The 23,959-nt window shown below is 40.5% G+C and overlaps 1 protein-coding gene across 1 annotated transcript; it reads left to right on the forward strand.

Annotated features, from left to right (window-relative positions):
• Nucleotides 1-8,257: 8,257 nt before the first annotated feature.
• LOC135696828 (sodium-coupled monocarboxylate transporter 1-like) lies at nt 8,258-23,951 on the forward strand. The gene is made up of 8 exons (XM_065216344.1): nt 8,258-8,745; nt 21,994-22,271; nt 22,345-22,423; nt 22,498-22,641; nt 22,695-22,835; nt 22,893-23,376; nt 23,433-23,575; nt 23,649-23,951. Exons 1-8 carry the CDS (start codon nt 8,531-8,533, stop codon nt 23,941-23,943), a joined length of 1,779 nt encoding a protein of 592 aa, XP_065072416.1. The 5' UTR covers nt 8,258-8,530; the 3' UTR covers nt 23,944-23,951.
• The last annotated feature ends 8 nt before the right edge of the window (nt 23,952-23,959 follow it).

Below are 23,959 nucleotides of genomic sequence, written 5' to 3' on the forward strand. Positions count from 1 at the left end.
CAGTAGTATTGTATTGCCTCAGCTCTGGTAGATGGTATAACCATCCCTATACGTATGTACCGACGATCCCTTCCAGCAAACCTCCTGCAGCGCTACGATGTCGAACTTGCGGACCCTCAATAAATCGGAAAGAATGCGGGTACTTCCCAAGAAATTGAGATACTTGCAGTTCCATGCTCCGAGTTTCCAATCGTTAGTCCGTTTCCGTTGCTTGGGTCTATGCCGATTGTTCCGGTTCGTATTTACATTGCTTGCTTCCTGTACTTTTGTTTTTTACGGCTGCCTTGTAGGGCCTGCACCAACCCCCATTGTCTCGCCGCCCAAGTAACATTTTGGGTTTTATGAGGGTTCTGTATACTGTTACCGGCGGGTAACATTTTGTTTTCCATCATTAGATGTGGGGAGTAGGGTAAATAAAATTGTTAGTGTAGCTAACGGTCGATTTGAAGTGGGGGCGATCAACGCCCGACGGTGTGGATCGCGTGAGCCGTCTGATAGCAGTAGGTAGCTGATAGCGCTCTACGCTACCTACGATCGTGGGCGGATGGAGAGGATCGCAAACGACTGGCCGAAGCAGAACGGAGGAGAGAGATCCCGACTGAGCGACGAGTCAGTAAGTGACGAGCCTCTGTCAAGGACGAATGAAATTTGGCGAAAAACCAGACGTTTTCGGGATCAAAACCCCGTTTCGACCCACGCGGTTTGGGAAGTGTCCGGTATCAGTACGGCCGTCTAATCATCTCCGGGTACGGGTTATCGGACCGAAAGTTATTCAGCAACTGTGCTTGTCGGGTCGTCACCGAAGCGCCTAGCAAGAATTGGCCTCTCGTTGCCGTGAAAGCGCGGGCTGTTAGTTCCAGGAGCAATTCGACCAGTGTGGCCGCGTCGGCCTCTGCTGGCTCCGGGCGACCCCACAACCAAGGTCACATCGCCGTAGCCAGGCTTCCCGGCGGTTCAAGAACACGCCCTGCTGGTCCGCTATCCACCAGGCTATCATCACTCATGGTACAGCGTCGGCGGTCGACGACGCCGAATAGTGAACAGGCGCAGTTGAGCGCTGGGTCCATAGCCGCCACCATCGTCGCATCCATCACTGCCACCAACGCTGCAAGAATTGATTCTCTTCCTGGCGACCGCCCGATCACCGTCTAGAGCGACACTACCGCCCGTCATCCCGCCCGAGCTGCCAACCTCGGTATTCTTCAGCCACGTTGGGCCGAGATCTAACCATCACCCGATTTCTGCACCGCCCCCACTACCATCACTGGCCGAATAAAGCGTAAGGTAACCAAATTCGCATTTTTCTAGGTCCCCTCATATCCGAAAGGTCTCCCTCGCCCAAACGCCCTGAGACCCGGAACCTTTGTGGCTTTGTGTGCCCACCCTGGAAGCTACCGTCGGCTCTAGACCAGTAGCTTGGGGTCTTGGCTGTTCTCCTTCTGGGACACAGCGGTTCCGGGGCCGAAAAGTGGTCTTATAATACCATGATTTAGAGTTGTAGAATGCTATAAAACCTCAATAAAACTAACAATGTTACTTGGGCGGGGGACCATCGTGCACAGCACTGTGTAGAGTGCCATGCTGGCACCAGGACGTTGATCAGCCGCCCCTAACATGGAGAACAGACGCCGTTTTGAGCCGCACCTCCATGGTGAACAGATCCATAAGCCGATGGGCCCAATCTTAGAGCCGTTTCCCCTATGTGATTCCAAATTTTCTATTCGTTGTTCCCTAGTTTGAAGTGGTAAAGACTACTAGGTGTCATTGTTTAATTTTGTTGCTAAGGAATACAATTTTAACTGACAAAGAGGCGTACGGGAATCGATTCCTTGCGATGAAGGCAAGAATGACAACTGCATCAAAACCGAATGCTTCATCATTTCTCAATAGTGATGGAGTAATACGACATCAGCTAAACTTAAGACACGGGCTAAACTAAAATAGATCAAATTATTTGTCACAGTGGTTTTATGTCCCTAATAAAGGAGATAACAATTTTTGGTATAATTACGCATATTCAAAAGAAATAATTTAATTTTTAATCAATTGATTATTTTTTTCCCTTTGATTTGTTCATCGGTGACGGGGGCACGGTGACTATAGATCAACCGTTTTTTCATATTGAGTAAAAGATCATTTGTTAAATCCCCAGCCTCGTTACATTACTGAGTTGATCTATCCAGGCCTCTATTGTAGCAAATCATTAATAATAGAAAACGGTGGAACGATTCGAAAAAGAAAAACGTATATTTAGTCAATGTTGCAAATTTTCGCATCAATGAAAACTCAGTACCAGTATTTGAGAGATACAACTCACAATGTTCATTTTCCAACCAGGCTCTCACTATGAATAGGACAGAGGCAATAACAAAAATATTCCGACTCAACTCAGCGGGAGAACAGACAAATGCTGAGAATGTGTTCATCTAACCAGACTTTCTCTCTCTCTCAGTCATTGAGCTTAGTCGTTCTGATTCACCATGCATCTAACTCGAGGTCTGAGTCAGAGTCAGTGATGCCACATATACAGATTTATCTGTAATCATACAGATTTTTGTCAATATTTTGATACAGATATATGTATATACAGATTACAGATTTTTCAAAAATATACAGATTTTTCAGATTTTTCAAATAAAGGGAAAATATGTTTTACTATTTTTTATATTTTTTAATTCCGAATAATAATCTTTTCTTACTTTTGAACAGCTTGAATTCAATCCGAGCATCAAACCCAAATCGTCTTTTTCACTAAATAAATAATCATTGTTTTAGCTTCGAATGGACTTGGAATCTTTTGAGTGGACCTCTGATGTTTAGATGCTCTGATTTCTCGTTGGAAGAAATAGTAGTTTCCCTTTCTATTTGTCGAAGAGTCAACTGGGTATAGACGCATTTCGCGCCAAATCGAATCGAAGCTGGCAGCACCCTATCAGATTTCAATAAAATTTTCTGTATGTGTAGATTTTGACTAAATAAGCACTTTTGCATACTCAGTTTTTCCAAAATTTATCTAGACTAACATTTGAGAAGGGCCAAACTTTTTCTACCGATTTTTTTCAAAAAAATATTATGGAAAAATGACAACTCCTACAAAAATGTGTTGTATGGATGACTTTTAGGAAATTGTCCAAGTTATCGAAAAAAAAAATTTCTTTTGAGACCTACACTGGAAAAAAATCGATTTTTAAAATTAAAAGTCGATTTAAAAAATGGCCATGTTTGATTTGAATGAAACTTTGCCTCAAGATAGGTAATTATGTTTACTACCATCCGTTGATTCATCGCAAGATGGGCACTTTTAAGGAAAAAAAAGTTTTTCTTGCAAAAACTTTTTCATGTCTGAACTGATTTTTTTAACGTACCATTTTTACACAAAACTAAACCAGTGAAGCTCAAAATCATCTCAGAACCCAATGAAGCTCCATTTGTGATTCAATTTTGTCTAATCAGCAACTAATCACTTGGATTAATCGAGAATTCTATATGAAAAGGGCTTATATCATTAGAAAATAATATAATTGATTATATTGTCTACTACTGAGGCAAAATCCGATACTCCTATAGCAACTTAGAATTCTTAGCTCAAATTATCCATAAAGAATTAGGTATGAATAAAATTTAATTTGAGATCTTCTTTCGAATCAACATCGATTTGGGAAGTCAACGTATCGCATCATAATTCCTATATGCCCTTCTGTTATTTATACCTAAACCATTTAGATTATATACCTACCACTTCATTCTACCTATGAGCACTATAAAACTAAGGTTGATTTCGTACAAGCAGCAGTCAATCTGATAACGAAAGTTGTGAAGACAAGTTGTAGTAAAATTATTATCATGGACTGAAGTAGTAAATTAAGGCTCAAAGGATTGAAAAGTTGTGCAAATATAAATAATCCGAGATGCAACCAAAATAAGTTACGGGCCATATCGTCAACGATGGTAGAAAAAATACACTCTATGGGATATAATCACGAAATTGATAAAAAACGATGAGAATTTGTGAGTCATGCCGTAGCGTGATATCTCATAATAGAAGTCCAGTTATGAAAAAACGTCGGAAATGAAGTAAATATCCAACCGTCAACTAGTGGGCAGCAGCATAGAAATGATCCAGGTCCATCAATGAGTGGCCATCAATCCGTAGATGAGCTAGGTAAGAACAGTCATCCTGATGATTCTATCAACTTTTAACTGCAACCTCCTAATTGCACTTATTAATTATTTTTTCTTCTTCTTTCCTTCAGATACGGTACCATCGGTTCCATCATTGGAGTCAGTTCTATCAGCAGATGATCAACGCCCATACCATGTTGAGAAGTTTAATGGCTTTGTGGAAACGTTGAATTTATCTCCAATGTCATCGAGGAACATGACGAGCATGGATTATCGTTCAATAAAATCTCTAGAAATTACACAAGCAGTGCGAAAAAATATATTTGGCCTAGATACAGCAGACATTAGCAAAGTAGAGGCATACGAAGAAATGATTGTGCAGCTAAAGGAGAAGTTCAATTCAAGACAGAAAAGATCAGATAACAGTATTATCAGTATTTCCAAAGTCTTGGTCCGTGGTTAAAGTTGTAGCAGAATTCAATGCACCAACGTGCATGGTGAGGCAGGTGAAGAGCCTTGTTAATGAGCAGGGTATTCTAAGCACACCCAACAAAAGAAGTGGGCATGGGATCAACGATGATACAAAAAAACTAGTTAGGGATTTTTTTGATGACAATGATATTAGTACACCTATGCCCGGATGAAATGATTTTGTTTCCGAGTTTAGAAATGGACGAAAAGAACACGTTCAAAAGCGCCTGTTAATGATGTCCCTCAAAGAAGCGTACATGATTTTTGTTGATAAATATAAAGATATTAATACTGGTTTCACTGTATTTACACAATTGCGACCAAAACATTGCACTTTGCTTGATTCTACTGGTATACATAATGTATGTATTTGTACAATTCATGAAAATGTAAAATTAATGATCAACAGTTTAAGAATTATGTCACAAGATGAAATAATAGAAAAAATGCTTTGTAATTTTTCTATTAGAACAACTGATTGCTTTTTCCGTGCTTGCCAAAAGTGTGCTTCCAATGAACATATTGAAGAGGAACTTATTTTGCTATTAGAATCAAATCCTGATGAATGTGGGCGTCTTAGTGAAATACCTGTATAATGAGAGAGAGAGAGAGAAGGATTAGTATTTTCCATTTAATTCCACTAGTTTATTTGCTTATCCTTGACACATAAGCGTATTTCGTCTACAATGTGCAGACTTCTTCAGTGTCTTGTACGCAGTCGAGTATTAGTACAAGACACTGAAGAAGTCTGCACATTGTAGACGAAATACGCGTATCTGTCAAGGATAAGCAAAAAAAAGTAGTGGAATTAAATGGAAAATACTAATCCTTCTCTCTCTCATTATAGAATCAAATGACAAACAAGATGTTGTGTTTCAACAGTGGCTGAATACTGATCGTTGTAATTTGGAAACGATTATCAAGCCTGTTGATGAATTTGTTCCGTATCTCATTGATAAAATTAACAAACTTATAACTCATGACTTTATTTTCAAACAACAGTCATCTTTTCTAAGAAATAAAAAAGAATCATTAAAAGAAGGCGAAATTCTAGCAATTTGTGATTTTTCTGAAAATTATTCATTCATTATCCAAAACGCTGCTCAAGGATATCACTGGAACAATTCTCAAACAACAATACATCCATTTGAAGTTTATTATAAGAAAGACAATAAACTTGAAAATGTTAGCTTCATTATCATATCAGAAGTAATGACTCACGATACAGTTGCAGTTCAGTTGTTCATCTAAAAAATGATAGATTTTATTAACAATCGATAGATTTTTCTAAAATTACTTTTATGTCAGATGGGGCAGCACCACAATACAAAAATAAAAAAAAATAAAACTTTGCTAGTCTGTGTAGATTTTAGTCAAAGCATGGATTTGAAGCAGAATGGCATTTTTTTGCAACGTCTCATGGAAAAGGTCCCTGTGATGCCATTGGTGGCACTCTCAAGCGAATGGCAAAGAGAGCTAGTCTTGTTCGAGATTATGGAAACACCATAACAACTCCACGAGAATTTTATAACTGGGCAGTTGAACAAACAGATAAAAATATCACAAAACTACGTTTCGAGTACATATCCACTGAACAGTACATCGAAATGTCAGAAGATCTCGAAGAACTATATAACAGCACAAAGACAATATCTGCCACACAGAAATTCCACAGTTTTGTACCTATAACTGGTGACAAAGTAGCGGCAAAAAGGTATTCTAATTCAGAAGTTGAACCAAAAATATTTAACTTGATTAGAAAAAGGAAAAAATAGCATGTATGAGAATAGGTTTAAAACATTGAAAATATATAAATATATGATATATGAAAAATCTTGTCTTTTTTCTCTCACATATTATCAAATTTTGCATCAGTTGTAGACAACAGAATAAGGGAATAATATGTTTTATGACAAGGTCTACATGTCCAAATAGTTTTATTGAACTGTGAGAGGGTGCTGCCAATTCCAAATACGATTTGGCGAGAAATGCATCATGAGCCCTATGTGAACTTAAGTGCTGATTAGACAAAATTGAATCGCAAATTGAGCTTCATTGGATTCTGAGATGATTTTGAGCTTCACTGGTTTAGTTTTGTGTGAAAATGGCAAATAAAAAAAAATCAGTTCAGACATGAAAAAGTTTTTGTAAGAAAAGTGGCATATTTAGTCAAGGTCCACACATTCAGAAAGTTTCATTGAAATTTGAGAGGGTGCTGCCAGCTCCGAATACGATTTGGCGCGAAATGCGAAATTCGGATTGCAAGAGCAACGTTCCATTTAGGACGTGAATATCAATGATGAAGAACATACTTGCACACAACCTTGCTCAACTGGATACAAGTTATCTTTCATCAAATATAAGTTTCTTCTCAAAATGGTCTACGTCAAGAAAACCACGTACACTCCCTAACAATCCAAGTAGACTAACATGATATACCCTACACCCAAATCAAATGGCATGAACATCAAACGTAATGGTCGAATTCTAGCTTGCATCCGCGGATTTTTTTTCTTTAAAAAAAATATAATGGTAGTTTTTACAATGGGCTATAGCAAGTTTTTCTAGAATAAATATTTTCGTATAAAACATTTACGATGTGATTGTCTACCCGTGGTGCATTTGGGAAAACAAACTTTGATCGAAAATTAAGCTAACATAAAATTTTTCAAAATTATTTTAAAAAAATCTTCTGCAACCATATACAGAATATGTTTCATGTGGTGAAACATTACAAGTTCTGTATACCTTTTTTTGCAAATCTGTAATAGAATCTTACATTTCCCGGTTGCGTGTATCATTTATCATTCACAACTCAGCCGGCTAGCACAACCATTGCACCTAATGTAAATAGATCCTCGGCATTGTTAAAAATATCTACCCTGCACACTAACTTGACAGTACCCACTATTGAGTAAAATTCCACCCATTTTTAAGAAGAAATGCTTAACCCATTAATGGGTTAATTTTTACCCATTAGATTGTATTCATTAATGGATACTTTCAAGTTAGCGTGTATTGAATCTTTCATTGCAGTAAAGTACTCCAATTAAAGGACAGGTTCTACTGCTGATATCAAATAATCGTGATTTCTTTTAATTTTTGACCGAATTTCTCGTGGCAACAACCAAACCAGGAGAACAATGATCTCTTCAGCACATAAAACCTGGTACCTCCCGATAGTCGAATAAGTAAAGGCACAACCTAATAGGCTAGAGATGGCGAGCTCAATTCACGAACGATAGGTCTATACAATTTTGAGGATGAAAATTTTCTCAACTTCTCTGTTATGTTTGTGATGCATTCATTACTAAGAAAACTCTCAAATGCATAAAGTTCCCGATGGGTTGTATTAACCGGAAGAAGAATAAGAGGTGAACAAAGCTCCAAAATTCATATCAAGCCTCAGCAATCACCCAGAAAGCAGATGATACCACGGATCATCTTGGTCATCACCGATGTTTGTTTTGCACTGATGAACAAAGAGTGCTTAAGGAATGGGCTTCCTTTTCCCAACATCTGCCATCTCGGTGGCACCTAATCTCACGGTTTATTACCTATTATAAATGATATCTCGTTAAAGTGGCTGGTCATCCGCAGCTTCTATATCAGTCGTTGAAGGACTTCTCTCCCACATACGTGGGCATCAAATCGCATTCTGAGTCGTTTGAGACTCGTGGTGTAGGCGCCATTGTCCAGTCTAAAAATAATCACGATCAAATCATATCACTTAAGCCGTAGTTGCGTGCGAAGATTCGTCAGCTGAGAAGATGTTCTAAGATAGTCGCAACGGGCATAGTCGGTGAATGTTTCCGGTCGAGTGACGTGTGAGCTACTGCTAATTCTGCGATTGCGGTGCAGTAAGTAGGTTATATGTGCAGTATTTCCGAGAGGTGTTGAGTTCCGTGTTAGGAGAAGTAGTGTTTTTCGAGTAAAGATGACCATGGAAAGTCCACCGGAGGAAGTGGCACATGCCAGACTATGGTTCAACACGATCGACTATGTGATATTCTTTTCGATGCTGGGAATATCGGCGCTGATCGGATTGTACTATGGATTTTTCGCCAAGCAAAAGCAGAACAACACGGCCGAATATCTGCTCGGCAGTAAACAGATGAAGGTGTTTCCGGTAGCGATGTCGCTTACTGCAACGTGAGTGTTATCTTTCTCAATCAGTTTTCTAAAATGGTTCAATGCGAATGGAATGGTGATGTAGTACTGGTAGGAAGTTAAGTAAACAAGAAATAATCCGGTTTCGCCAAGATGAAATCCAGAAATGTACTTATACTAATATATAGTCCCCTCCCCTACAATGATGGATCTATATCAGTGAAATTTTGAATACCCGTTCTTCATAATAGTTCATATTAAAACAACTGCTCATGTTCAAAAGAAGTAAACATTTGCTAAACTTAAAGAATGTGCATGCGATAAATTTTAAAGAAAAACGAGTAGCATTCCCCGTTCTCAATTTTTTTATATGTATAGTAATTCTTGACGTTGTACGTTACGAGATCTACCACTTATTCCTAGTCCTGTCTAGTTCAAACTAGTCAAAGGAACACATCTTATACAATGTTGCTTTTTATGCATTGTTCCAAGATGGATAAGTTAGTGTCCATATAGGGGAAATGGATGTAATGTCGGCCTACTTACTTACTTATCCTGGTCCGACATCCCTCAGGATTGCACCTGCATCACAAAGTTACGCCAATTCACTCGGTCCGTGGCTGCTTGTCTCCATTTTTTTAACCGTCCCACACTTCCAAGATCCTGCTCCACTTGTTCTAACCACCTTGCTCGCTGTGCTCCTTTTCGTCTTGTACCGGCCGGATTCGAGGCACCAACACTAACACCATTTTTGCGGGATTGTTGTCCGGCATTCTTAAAACGTGTTCCGCCCATCGTACCCGTCCAGCTTTCGCAACTTTCTGGATACAGGGTTCGCCATAGAGTTGCGTCGATTGTCATGCTTCTGCCTATGCGAGCTCTATCCCGCTCGGTTCCTCCAGCTAACAGATACTTTGTCTTCGACGTATTCACCTTTAATCCAACCTTCTCTGCTTCATGTTTCAGCCTGGTGTACTGCTCCGTCACGGCCTGAAACGTTCTTCCGATAATGCCCACGTCGTCAGCGAAGCAGATGAGCTGGCTGGACTTATTGAAGATCGTGCCCCGCATGTTAAAGCCCGCTCGTTTCATAACGCAATGTTGAACAGGAGGCAGGAAAGACCCTCGCCTTGTCGAAGACCTTTGCGAGTTTCAAACGAGGCCAATAACGCACCCGATATCTTCACGCAGCATTGTGCACCATCCATCGTAGCCCTGATCAATCTGGTCAGCTTCCCGGGAAAACTGTTCTTGTCCATAATCTTCCATAGCTCTTCACGGTCAATAGTATTATAGGGAGCCTTGAAATCGATGAATAGGTGGTGCGTAGGGACTTGATATTCACAACACTTTTGGAGGATCTGCCGCAACGTAAAGATTTGGTCCGTTGTCGATCGCCCGTCCACAAAACCGGCTTGATAACTTCCCACAAATCTGCTTGCTAGCGGCAATAAACGGCGAAAGATGATCTGGGAAAGCACTTTGTAAGCCGCATTAAGAATAGCGATCGCTCGATAGTTCTCAAATTCTAGTTTGTCGCCTTTTTTATATACTGGGCATATTACTCCCTCTTTCCACTCCTCCGGTAGCTGTTCTGTATCCCAGATCCTAACTATCAGTCGGTGCAGACAAGTGGCCAACTTATCGGGGCCCATTTTGATAAGTTCCGCTCCGATACCATCTTTCCCAGCTGCTTTGTTGTTCTTAAGCTGTCGGATAGCATCCTTAACTTCACCTATCGTGGGAGCTGGCATGTCCCCCTAATCCGCTGTACCGACGAAGCCATTCTTCCTGCCGCCTTGGTCCTTCGCCTCTGCGCCGTTCAGATGTTCATCGTAGTGCTGCTTCCACCTTTCAATCACCTCACGTTCGTCCGTTAAGATACCCCCTTCCTTATCCCGACACATTTCGGCTCGCGCCACAAAGCCTTGTCGGGATGCGTTGAGTTTCTTGTAGAACTTGTGTGTTTCTTGAGAACGATACAGCTGCTCCATTTCTTCGCACTCCAGCTCTTCCAGGCGGCGCTTCTGATCCCAGAAAAGATGGGTTTGCTGTCTTCGCTTCTGTTTATATCGCTCCACATTATGACGGGTTCCTTGCTGCAGTATCGCCGCCCACGCTGCATTCTTCTCGTCCAAAACCGTCTGACACTCTTCGTCGAACCAATCGTTCCGTTGATTCCGCTCCACGAACCCAACGGTGCCTTAAGCAGCGCTGCTCGTTGCTCCAGCAGTCCTCAAGAGGGGCTTCGGTGAGCTCTCCCTCATCAGGCAACGCTGCGTCGAGGCATTGCACGTACTCAGTTGCGACTTCGGACAGCTTCAGTCGCTCCAGATTGTACCGTGGCGGGCGTCGGTACCGAATGTTGTTGGCAGCGGAAAGTTTTTGGCGCACCTTGACCATTAGAAGGTAGTGGTTCGAATCGATATTTGCGCCGCGATAGGTCCTGACGTCGATAATGTCCGAGAAGTGCCTTCCGTCGATCAAAACGTGGTCGATTTGCGATTCTTTCTGCTGCGGTGATCTCCAGGTGTACCGATATGGGAGACTATGCTGGAAGTAGGTACTACGTATGGCCATGTTCTTAGAGGCGGCAAAATCGATGAGTCTAAGACCGTTGGCGTTCGTTAGCTGGTGAGCGCTGAACTTTTCTATAACCGGTCTGAATTCCTCCTCCTGGGCGACTATCACGATGAAAGCTGTACCCAGCTCATGTCAATACAGCTCTGGTAGATGGTATAACCATCCCTATACGTATGTACCGACGATCCCTTCCAGCAAACCTCCTGCAGCGCTACGATGTCGAACTTGCGGACCCTCAATAAATCGGAAAGAATGCGGGTACTTCCCGAGAAATTGAGATACTTGCAGTTCCATGTCCCGAGTTGCCAATCGTTAGTCCGTTTCCGTTGCTTGGGTCTATGTCGATTGTTCCGGTTCGTATTTACATTGCTTGCTTCCTGTACTTTTGTTTTTTTACGGCTGGCTTGTAGGGCCTGCACCAACCCCCATTGTCTCGCCGCCCAAGTAACATTTTGGGTTTTATGAGGGTTCTGTATACCATGATTTAGACTTGTAGAATGCTATAAAACCTCAATAAAACTAACAATGTTACTTGGGCGGGGGACTATCGTGCACAGCACTGTGTAGAGTCCCATGCTGGCACCAGGACGTTGATCAGCCGCTCCTAACATGGAGAACAGACGCCGTTTTGAGCCGCACCTCCATGATGAACAGACCAGACGCTCGAAGACTGCACTATCCGGAGAGAGGAGTCCCCCCCTTCCCTGTCAGTATACGACCAAGGTCCCACCGGGGTTGGTTACCCGATCTTCCCTATGGTTACTCGTACCCCAACCGGCACCGCCGGGAGATAGGGATAGGAGTTACTGGACAAGAGGCTAAAGACCGCTAGTGGGGTCTATTTTATACCTGCAGATACGCGAAGTATCAATGGTACGCATTGTCCAGCCGTTTACCAGCCCAATGTCGGCCTAAATGCTCCTAATTTGGGCCCAAACATAAATTCAGCAATCAAATAAATTTTCAATAGCGACCGAAAATATCCATTAGTACCGTCCCAATGACGCGTTCATCTAGATAAAATTGATAAATAGCAGATTTTTAGAGATGGGCCCAATCTTAGATCCATAAGCCGATGGGCCCAATCTTAGAGCCGTTTCCCCTATGTGATTCCAAATTTTCTGTTCGTTGTTCCCTAGTTTGAAGTGGTAAAGACTACTAGGTGTCATTGCTTAATTTTGTTGCTAAGGAATACAAAGGAAAAGGAAGACAAAGGGGCGTACGGGCGGCGATTCCTTGCGATGAAGGCAAGAATGACAACTGCATCAAAACCGAATGCTTCATCATTTCTCAATAGTGATGGAGTAATACCAACAATCAATACGAAACTAACGATTTTAAATTGGCTCACCACTTCAGTAGCCTATTGGTCCCAAGCAAACGATTAACGTACCCTATTCTAGTTGAAATTCTATTACTACACTATGTTTGTTTTGATTCGCTATGAAAGTTTGACAGATAACATCAGGGGTGTGTGGATTCATGCAGAACATGCAGGGGTGAGTGAAATAGCTTGGGACTGCTTGGGACCGTTGTTCTGGTACTGAGTGAGCCAAAAATAATAATGATTTTCTTCGGGACCCAGTGGTCTTAGAGTTACCTCTATGGTAATACGACATCAGCTAAACTAAAGACACGGGCTAAACTAAAATAGATCAAATTATTTGTCACAGTGGTTTTATGTCCCTAATAAAGGAGATAACAATTTTTGGTATAATTACGCATGTTCAAAAGAAATAATTTAATTTTTAATCAATTGATTATTTTTTTCCTTTGATTTGTTCATCGGTGACGGGGGCACGGTGACTTTAGATCAACCGTTTTTGCATATTGAGTAAAAGATCATTTGTTAAATCCCCAGCCTCGTTACATTACTGAGTTGACCTATCCAGGCCTCTATTGTAGCAAATCATTAATAATAGAAAACGGTGGAACGATTCGAAAAAGTAAAACGTATTGAAGCGCCCATACCATAGAGGTAACTCTAAGACCACTGGGTCCCGAAGAAAATCATTATTATTTTTGGCTCACTCAGTACCAGAACAACGGTCCCAAGCAGTCCCAAGCTATTTCACTCACCCCTGCATGAATCCACACACCCCTGATGTTATCTGTCAAACTTTCATAGCGAATCAAAACAAACATAGTGTAGTAATAGAATTTCAACTAGAATAGGGTACGTTAATCGTTTGCTTGGGACCAATAGGCTACTAAAGTGGTGAGCCAATTTAAAATCGTTAGTTTCGTATTGATTGTTGCCCATACTCCGTTGCGCATCCATGTTTCACTCCCGTGGTGAAGCGCCCAACGTAGAGCAACAACTCGCGTGGTCTTTCTTTCTCCGTGAAATGAAAGACAGTGCAATTCCATTTCTACTGTATGGAAAAAGCTCTTTGATGAATCAGTTATCCTGAGGTTGGAACTGTGCTCGTCCGCACCTAGCAAACCTCGGATAATAAACTCATCAGAACAACTGCCCCGATTCTTTATTCTTCGAAACCTTTTATACATGAATTTGTTACTTAAACTCTACACAATAGTTTTTCTCCAGTATGTACATATAAAGCGAGACAGATAGTTTTTCTCTTGGAAAGTCGGTGTCTGTTTTTTTAACAAGAATTAATGCTCCTCGCGGTAGGAACGGCTATGTAGGATGCTTACTCACCAATGTTTACTTTGACCTTTCTCGAAGCACCTAGTTAAGCCAGCGCGCATCGCTGACGACGCGGTAGCAACTGTTTATAAACAACTGACCCTGGAAATGTGCAACATTGTCACTGCTGCTGTTAAGTTGTGTATTTTCTACTACCGTATGGGGGTCTATTACTGGTTAATTTCTTACTCAGATTGATATTGGATTTTGAGGCCTTTGCACGTATATTTAGACATTTAGTAAGCCTGATCCGATTTAGAAGACATTGTTAACTACTTTCGAGGATTTCATTTCATTGTAATAGCTTTTTATAGCCGATAATGAACGATGATCGGTCGTAGCTTGTTCTGATGTAAGGGGCACGGTGGCTTTAGAGCGACCGTTTTTGTTTACTGAGCAGAAGATCGTGGGTTAGTACCCAAGCACCTTTCAGTATTGACCGTAATGAAATTGAGCTAAAATGACGGGTACGTAAAAGAAGTAATATTTGAGTTTTCGGAACGACGTGTTCATTGGATCAAATTCTTCTCAAGAGCAATTTGTGTCGTCTCCGGAGAGGTTGTCGCCGGGATCGAAACATAGTAACAACAAATTGAGCGAAAACTTGATCGTAATTGTTTTGTGATATAAGAAGCTCGGTAACCTAGTGGCGACCGATTTTGCTTGCTGAGCAGAAGACCATGGGTTTATACCCAAGCTCTTTCGCACTATTGAATCGTTAGGACATCAATTCAGCATATCGTTTATCAAAACGAATCCTGCTGCAATCCCAACCCTTTTATCCAACATCGTGGAAGTGAAGTGGCGTTCTCGGCTTTCATTAAAGCGAGTATTACGTAAACATATTCCTACCCAAGCAACGCCTATTGGTTATCTGTGTAATTACAGCTAATCTGGCAATAACGAAGTTGCATCTACGGGCGGTCAATCAATTTCAACACTGAAGAAAATATTTTGAAAGGTCATGAAAAATCCTTTCAGGCAGTATGCAATTGGGTGCACAAAAGGAATAATCCATGAAAATTTGAACTGTATGTTATAGGACAAAGATTCAGCTTTCCAATGACGTGCTTATTTTCAAAATCGGAGGAAGGTGAGCTCATAAAGAACACATTTTAAGGAATACATCCAAATTCTTTATGGCCGCTAAAATTTTTGAACATGTCAAAGGAAAGGTCTAACTTTTTCCATTATGGGGTTTCTTGAGAATTTTCAAAGATACATTTATTTGAGAGCTCCTAGCTACCAAGGGTTCCATCAATTTGGCCTTTGTCGATCGATTTATTTAGTTTCATAACTAAAACTTCGGAATGAGTACAAAAAAATGGTTTTTAAGAGCCTCGTGCAAAAAAATTGACTGGTTTCAGCGAGAATTACTCGTCTGGGAGACGATATTAGTGTGTTTGATCAGTTGAAGATCTTCAGAGTAATACTTGATCAACCCAAATTCTTGAAAAATTCGTGAATATCTACGAAGATCTGTAAAAGTCTGCGAAGTTTCCTGCACTTCTACAAAGATTTATGTACGTTTTGTGAACTTTAAAATCGGTTCCTGAACTAAGTTTTAATCCTTTTTAAATTTTTTGAGCTAATCTGATAAAACATCAAAAAAAGGTTATCTTCTATTTAATTCCACTTAATTAATTTTGGTATCAATGACAGATACGTATTTCGACTACAATGTGCAGTCTTCATCAGTGTCATTCCCACTAAAGAACTTTTCAAAATCTAACCCCTTTAAGTAGGGTTAACTACCCCATTTCCGGCCTATTAAGCACAACCCGCACTTAGTCTTTCTTAATCTAGCGCAGTTTAGCACCAAACGGAATGCTATTATTACTGATGGCTTCCAAATTTATTTACCTTTCTGTACGTACCGTAAGATTTGATATAGAGAAACAAATTGTTTAGATATTGTTATAAGTCTAACACTGCTTCTTGACGCCAAACTCGGCCTACGGATTTTAAACTCGGCCTAACGCATTGAAACCGCCAATGAGTTCACTTCGGCCTATCGGATAAAGAAAAAAATTGATTCGGTCGGAGAACTTCTTTTGTTTGTGGGAATTATGGGTGCAAACCTTCATATCACGCGTTCTCATTGACTTTATTCGGTAACTTATTAACTAAATTATCGTACCAAACGCCGAATTGACTTGTTAATTCTGATATCGTGGATTTATTTGAAGTTTTCTGCTCGATAGGCCCAAAATCGGCGATTAGACCGAAGTAGTTCTCTACCCTACTCATCCCCTAGGTATAAAAGTCAAGATCACAGATATAAAAATGAAACTACAATGTGTTGAATCGGAACCTACCTAACTAATTAAAACCAAAGATTTAAGTATACTAAAGGAGAAAAATCTATTCAACTCTCTAATAAGGAAAATCCCAAAGGCTTGGTACAGATACCTATTTCGACTACAATGTGTAGTCTTCATCAGTCACTGAGCTTCCACGAAATTCCCTAAACTTGCATATGAATGAAAGTCTCTTCAACAAAGAAACCTAACCTAATTCCCTGCACTTCTATGAAATTCCCTGAACTTCTACGATGCTACCTGTTCTTCTATGAAGTTTTACGAAGTTTCTCGAATTGCTACGTTATTCACTAAACTCACACAAAGCTTGCTGAACTACTATGTAGTTCACTATACTCTTACGAAGTTACCTGAACTATTGAAAATTTCGTTGATTCTCTGCAATGTTCCCTTAAGGTCTACCCGCATAGAAAAATACCATTTCTAGAACAGTTCAAACTTCACTGATACCTTACTAGCTATGTTAACTTTACACAAAATAGTTTTGTTATGGTTTATGGAATGTAATAAACATTAAAGAAACACTACTTTCAACTGTTACAGTTTCTGGTATGTTTCAGCTAAATTTTGTTACGGTTGATCAACTATACTGAACTGTTACAAAACATTACGAATAAAAGTTGTAAACAACTTGTACAACGCTTACGTGTTTCGATTATGGTTGCTTTATGTTTTTACAATTTGTACAAACAGAAGAAAACGCTTTTGATTGAAACGGTGCTCGTGAGTTCATTGTGTTGTTTTGTTCGTTATTTTATTTTTAAAACCCTTGGTAATATTAGCTTAAAGCATAAAATATTTCTTAAAAGCGCATGCATTTTCTACACAAATATTCAGGGCTAACAGCGGTTTACATGTGAAGGAGATTTCGATGTTGGTGGCTCACATCATCCAAAAAGGAAATCGAAGCAGGTACGTTATGCCGGGGCCTTTTTATCTTCCAGAAATGGAATGGAGTTTGTTTTGCAGGGCAAATTCATTTATCTATTCATTTTATATTAGATCAATAAACATGTTACCAAGAGCAAGGGAGGTGTCCACAAAAAGAAATCTTGTAAATCACATTAAAATTAAAGAACAACCCATGATGGCTGTATTCCGGATAAGCTACGACAGTATTTATTATAACGTCAATAAGTATAGTAATTTATACCATTTCATAGTATATCATGAAGTTAACAACAATGGTTGGTTCTAAACCGTACTACCTTATTCGAAAGTTAATGGAAATAGTTTCACATATCCAACTAGAACCTTTTCTGATGTGGTAAGGCTATAGTTGTTTTGCTAAAAATGTATGAGAAAAAGCGAGATTTCGTATGGTGAACGTTCTTAACCACCCATTGTTCATATGGTTGGGTCTTCGAAAACCTTAATCAATATGGTCAAAACTTTATCTAGGTATGGTTTGATTAAAGTTGACTGAACCTTTCTCATTATGGTTTTCAGAGGAAGATAAACCATTTTTAATGTGGTAATCGTATGGTTGTGATTTATGCGGGTAGTAAATTTTCTGAAATTCTACGGAATTCCCTAAATTTTTCCATGTACATTAAACTACTTTAACAAAGACATCTGAAGTAGAAAAAAGGTCCTGGAACTTTTACGAAATTTTCGGTAACTAAACAAAGTTAAGTTAAGTTTTCGGTAACTAAACAAAGTAGTGCAATGTTCCCACTTCAACGAAGTTTTCCGGAATTAAAACGACCTCTATGAAACTCACTGAATTTCAAATAAATCTCCTGAATTTGTGCGATATTCCTAAACATCTAAAAAGTCCCTGAAGTTTTAAGATGTTCAAAGAAGTAAAATTAAAACCCTTATCGTCAACGAAGTTCCCCGAAGTTCTGTAAAGTTTGATGAAATTCTACACAAGTTCTCTGAACTACTACATTTACCGAAGCTCTACAACATTCTCAGCACTTTTATGAAGTTCACTGAAATTCTACGAAAATTGCTAAGCTACTGCAATGTTTGCGGAGCTGTTTCTAAATTATCTGAACTTCTGTTTACTGCACTTCTAGAAAGTTGCCAATATTTATGCTACTAGTAAGATTTCGAAAGTTCTACGAAATTTGTTGAAGATCTCTGAAGGTCCTTGAAATTCTACATCTTTGAAATTTGATCGGCATCTTAACGGTTTGCTTCACTGTTATTTTTCACGAGTTCTTCTCATTACAACGATCTTAAGCAAAAAGTTCTGTATGTGAGCAATACTTTCAATGAATCACAATAAAAGCAATACGAAGGGGGGAGATAATATTCATTAAACACTACACTGACAGTACTGTCATACATTTTTAGAGTACGCTATCATCTTCCAAAATACTTTGAGTGCTTTGATTTGTATATCAAATTAAAGGGCTAAAATTGTCTTAGAAATCAATGGTATTTCACAAAGTACTCTCTCTACAATGCAGCATTTATGGTCATTGTAGACAGCTTTAGTCCGGGAGTTAGAAGGTGATAGCTCTATTGCAGATCCAGTAACCCATTTCAGAATGTCTGGAGAGTCACGCCCATTCCGAGGTTACTTTCACTCACAATAAGCCCCGCATGTATGCATTACCGTTATCAAATGGATATTGGTTATATATACACACTTCCAGGTTCGAAAACATTGTTTTCAAACCTGGCATGTAGGTATTTAGTTTAATTTTGATATTTAATTTTTTTAAAATAAATGGAAAGCTCTCACCATATTCTGCTCTTCCACCGTCGATAATTGCTTCTTTTGGAATCCCTTGGAGTTTTTCTCTCACACTTCGTATTTCATTCCGTGCTTCACCGGCAGTTTCCTTCCGTAGATCGTCCTTGGTTGGTTGGTTCTAATATGATTCCGCCTTTTTTGGTCGGTTTCATGTCCACTATATGTTATTGAATTGCCATGGTGATCTGGGACGAGGCTCACGTCCAAAGTGCGCTCCGTGTGCGAAAGGAGAATGAAAGAAATACGAAAGGGATCAGTTTCAAGAAGTGACAGTTTCATCAGATTCCCCGACTAACCATACTCAAGCAAAGTAAAGTAAGAAAATACAAGCTATATTGCGACTATATGGTTACTTGGGTACTCATATGGCCGTCAGAATGGTTCATCGGTTGCGAAGTGAAGTATTTCTGAAAGTGATTCGTTATATTTCTCAATGTTTTGATTTTATCCTAACGTTACCTCAATGTTATATCACTGACAAGCAGACACAACACATTGAACATTTATCATTGTAAACCCTATCGCCATCTGTCGTATATACTTTGATGGGCAATACACTCAAAAGTTGGTTGTAGTGTGTAAACGTCAAATGCTGCTGAATTGATCTTGTGCACCACAAGTGGCGGTACTACCAACTAAGAAACATTTAAATTGACCGTTAAAAACGATTTCGATGAACGTTTTAAGAGTGTTATGTCTGCTTGTATGTGAACATACCTTCACTATCGCAACTTCGGGTAATCTGCGAAAGTACTTGCATTTTTCTCAGGCAATCTAACTGCAATTACTCTCTCATACTCGAAGTGTGCCACGACCAAATTGGCTCAACGACGTCCTATACGCTCTCTGACCGAAGCGCAGGGACACACAAAGTAGTGATTATTGCTGAATATTCCTAAATTGTTAAACTGGAAACATCTTCAGCTGACTAAAACACCTCAGACTCCGTAGGAGATTTGTTAACCATATGCTCCAACAGTGTGCGCAGATAAGAATTTTAAATTCAAATCTAAACAACTTCAAAATTCGTAGTATTCAATATAATTTCCCACTAACGAAGTCCTAGTCTCACAGGATCAGTAAAACACGGTTCGTTTCCAAAATACCAACTATACTGTGTTAACGCATGTGGCGCAAACTGCATTAATCTTTTTATTATAAAGGGTGATACGGTCAAAATTTGGTCAAGAGAAAACGCGTGTAAATCGGTGAAATCGTTTATTTAAAAAATCAAATTAAATTGCTTTTTCAAGTTCAATTAGTATAAAATTCAGGAAAAATATTCAGTTAGGCTTCCGCTTTTCCAAATCCGAATTGCCGGGCCTTACGCTTGACCCCTGCCATCAGATTTTGTACAGCCACCTTGTCCACCTTCTTCGCCGCAGAAAGCCAGTTTGCCTTGAACTGCTGCTCGCCCTTAGCAGTTTTTTTGGTCTTCTTTAGGTTCCGCTTGACAATAGCCCAGTATTTCTCAATTGGGCGGAGCTCTGGCGTGTTGGGAGGGTTCTTGTCCTTGGGAACCACCTGCACGTTGTTGGCGGCGTACCACTCCATGGCCTTTTTACTGTAATGGCAAGATGCCAAATCCGGCCAAAACAGTACGGAACAACCGTGTTTCTTCAGGAAAGGCAGCAGACGTTTATTCAAACACTCTTTCACGTAAATTTCTTGGTTGACAGTCCCGGAAGCTATGAAAATGCTGCTTTTCAAGCCACAGGTACAGATGGCTTGCCAAACCAGATATTTCTTTGCGAACTTTGACAGTTTCATGTGCTTGAAAACATCTGCTACCTTTCCCCTTCCTTTTGCCGTATAAAACTCCTGTCCCGGAAGCTGCTTGTAGTCGGCTTTGACGTAGGTTTCGTCGTCCATTACCACGCAGTCATACTTCGTCAGCATCGTCGTGTACAGCCTCCGGGATCGCGCTTTGGCCGTCGTATTTTGTTTATCATCGCGATTTGGAGTCACTACCTTCTTGTAAGTCGATAGTCCGGCTCGTTTTTTGGCTCGATGCACGATTGTAGACGATACACCCAGCTTATTTGCGGCATCTCGGAGAGAGAGGTTAGGGTTTCGCTTGAAACTACCGGCAACTCTCTTTGTCGTCTCAGCGGCTTCCGGTTTTCGATTTCCCCCCGATCCAGACTTCCTGGCTGTCGACAAACGTTCCCCAAACACTTTAATTACATTTGTAACGGTTGATTTGGCAACTTTTAGTGATTTTGCCAACTTTGCGTGCGAGTAGCTCGGATTTTCGCGATGCGCGAGCAAAATCTTGATACGCTGCTCTTTTTTCTTGGACGGCATTTTGACAACTGAAGAGTATTCCAAAATCAAAGTAGGAGCAACATTCTACACACACACACCTTCAAAATGAGGGGTGTTCAGGTTTTTTAAATGCAAAATTGAAAGAAATACGTCAAGTTGATATTGACCAAATTTTGACCGTATCACCCTTTAACGTGCATAATATTGAGCATTTACTGTGTGACCGAATATATTTCTCATGGTGCACTTGCAATCAAATCCTACTGGTTCAAGTTCTTAAAGAAATAAAATCGAGTCGAAATAAAAATCCCGGTATCCACGGGATTACGGAATTTATAAGCGTTTATACCTGGATCCGGGAATCCCGGGATTTTTCCTCCCGGGACAACTATCTAGTAAGAACTGACATAACATTTACTGTCCAAAAACATGCATTGGATGTAAGAAATCCATCCTTACATTTGATGTTCATGCCATTTTTTTTTTCATATAATTATCGATTTTCGTTCAGATCCATCAGCAATTAGGCTGACGTAAATACACAAAATAGAAGTTTGCGAACCAGCCATTCAACCTTCAATCTCTTTAATAAAATAACCTAACCTAAGCTTACCTGTGTTACATCGCATGTGTTTCGATTGTTGTCCCAATATGAAATGGAGCGGCAGTATAGATATCACCCATAGTACACATCATTATCCTGTGGATTATAATGAATTAAGGGAAAACTAACAATCACCCGCTTCCATTTTCAGTCACATCTCCGCCGTCACGATGCTGGGCGTCCCGGCGGAAATGTACCGCTACGGCAGCCAGTACTGGGCCTGTTCCATCTCCGGAATAATCGTCACCATATTCATGGTGTACGTTTTCCTCCCGGTGTTCTTCGAACTGCAAACAACCTCCTGCTATGCATACCTGGAGCTACGTTTCAGCAAACGGGTCCGCTCGTTGGCCAGCCTCCTATACATGCTATACTGTCTGCTAAACGTTCCGGTGCTAATCTACACACCGGCGATAGCATTCAGTCATGGTAAGTAACACACGGCAATGCCTTCAATCACAGTTCGTTATCCGTTGTTCAAACATGCTGCCTTTGTTTTCAGTCAGTGGGATCAATTTGCACATCATCACGCCAATCATATGCTGTATTTGCATTTTCTACACCACTTTTGGAGGAATACGGTTTGAGCAAATTCAACAGTTATTTCGGACTGAACAGTGAGGTTTGATTAATCGATTCTTTTTGATGGTTTTAGCGCTGTGATATGGACGGATACATTGCAATTTGGAGCAATGCTGGTGGCGCTCTGCGTGATAATGACGCTCGGAACTCTGCAGCTGGGTGGCTTTATTAACATTTTCAAAATTGCTGATGCAGGAAATCGACTGATTTGGTTCAAGTACGTATTGATTTATCATGTGTATAACAGTTAATGAATTGCGATTTTTTCAGCGTGGATCCTGATCCCACCCTGCGGTCATCGTTTTGGCTAGTATCGGTAGGGCTCACTTCGATGTGGATTTCTATTATTGGAGTATCCCCGGAATGCGTACAACGATTCCTAACTGTTCCAGATCTATCGAGTGCCAAAAAGTGACCACAAACGCATATTTTAAAGTTACAAAATAGCTCAATTTAACCCACTTCTAGGGCAGTTTGGATATTCGGTGCCGGACATATTATCGTAAAGCTGTGCTCCGTCTACAATGGCCTGCTGATATTCAGTAAATACCACGACTGTGACCCAGTTCACTCCGGTTTGGTGAAGAAAAACGATCAGATTTTCGCCTACTACGTTCTGGACGTTGCTCAGAAAATTCCCGGCCTGCCCGGATTGTTTGTCGTGGGAATCTTTTCCGCTGCTCTATCAACGATGTCGACCACCATGAATACCCTATCCGGAACGATGTACGATGACTTCGTGAAGCCTCACTTCAATTTAAACGAGTCGACGGCAAGCACGGTCATCAAATCTATGGTCGTCTTCATTGGAGTACTCTGTTTCCTGTTGGTGTTTGTGGTCGAGAAGCTGGGCAGTGTGTTCAGTTTGGGAATCTCGGTGGCCGGAGTGACGTCCGGTACGCTGTTGGGGATCTTCTTCCTTGGAATGTTCTCCCCGAAAATCAATGCTAAGGTAAGAAGGGATACTTTTTGGCTCTAGGATTGAAGTTAATCAAGCCTCTCATGCAGGGTGCATTCTGGGGAGCGATTATTTCACTGGGAGCGTTAGGCGTGATAGCAGCAGGAGCTCAGTTGGAGATCCTTAATGGGAATCTTAAGTATCAGAGTCTGCCGCTACGGTATGATGGCTGCTCGGGATTCAATTCAACTGGGTAAGTTTTCGATTGATATTTTCATTCGTCCGTCTCTAATCATCATCAATTTCGATCCATTCCCCATCTTCAGCACGGAAACCTCTACCTTCTATGTCGACGCTGAGGGACACGACAATTCCGAGGTGCCTTGGGTTTTCCGATTGGGATTCATGTACTACTCGCTTCTGGGCACGGTCATAGCCGTTGTAGCGGGAACCATCATTAGTTTCATCACGGGAGGTCAAAAGGAACCCGTTCCAGAGCAGCTACTAACGCCCTGGGTTCGCCCTCTGTACAGACCGATTCGCACCGTCGACGACTACGAGTGCAAACTTACCAAGAATCAGCTGTACGCGATTAAGGAGGTGCAAAAAATTTGTAAATAGATTTACTCTAAGATCA

Source organism: Ochlerotatus camptorhynchus, unplaced genomic scaffold, assembly GCF_037179485.1.
Source record: "Ochlerotatus camptorhynchus isolate MF236.1 unplaced genomic scaffold, CSIRO-AGI_Acam_v1.1 ptg000062l, whole genome shotgun sequence".
Taxonomy (NCBI): domain Eukaryota; kingdom Metazoa; phylum Arthropoda; class Insecta; order Diptera; family Culicidae; genus Ochlerotatus; species Ochlerotatus camptorhynchus.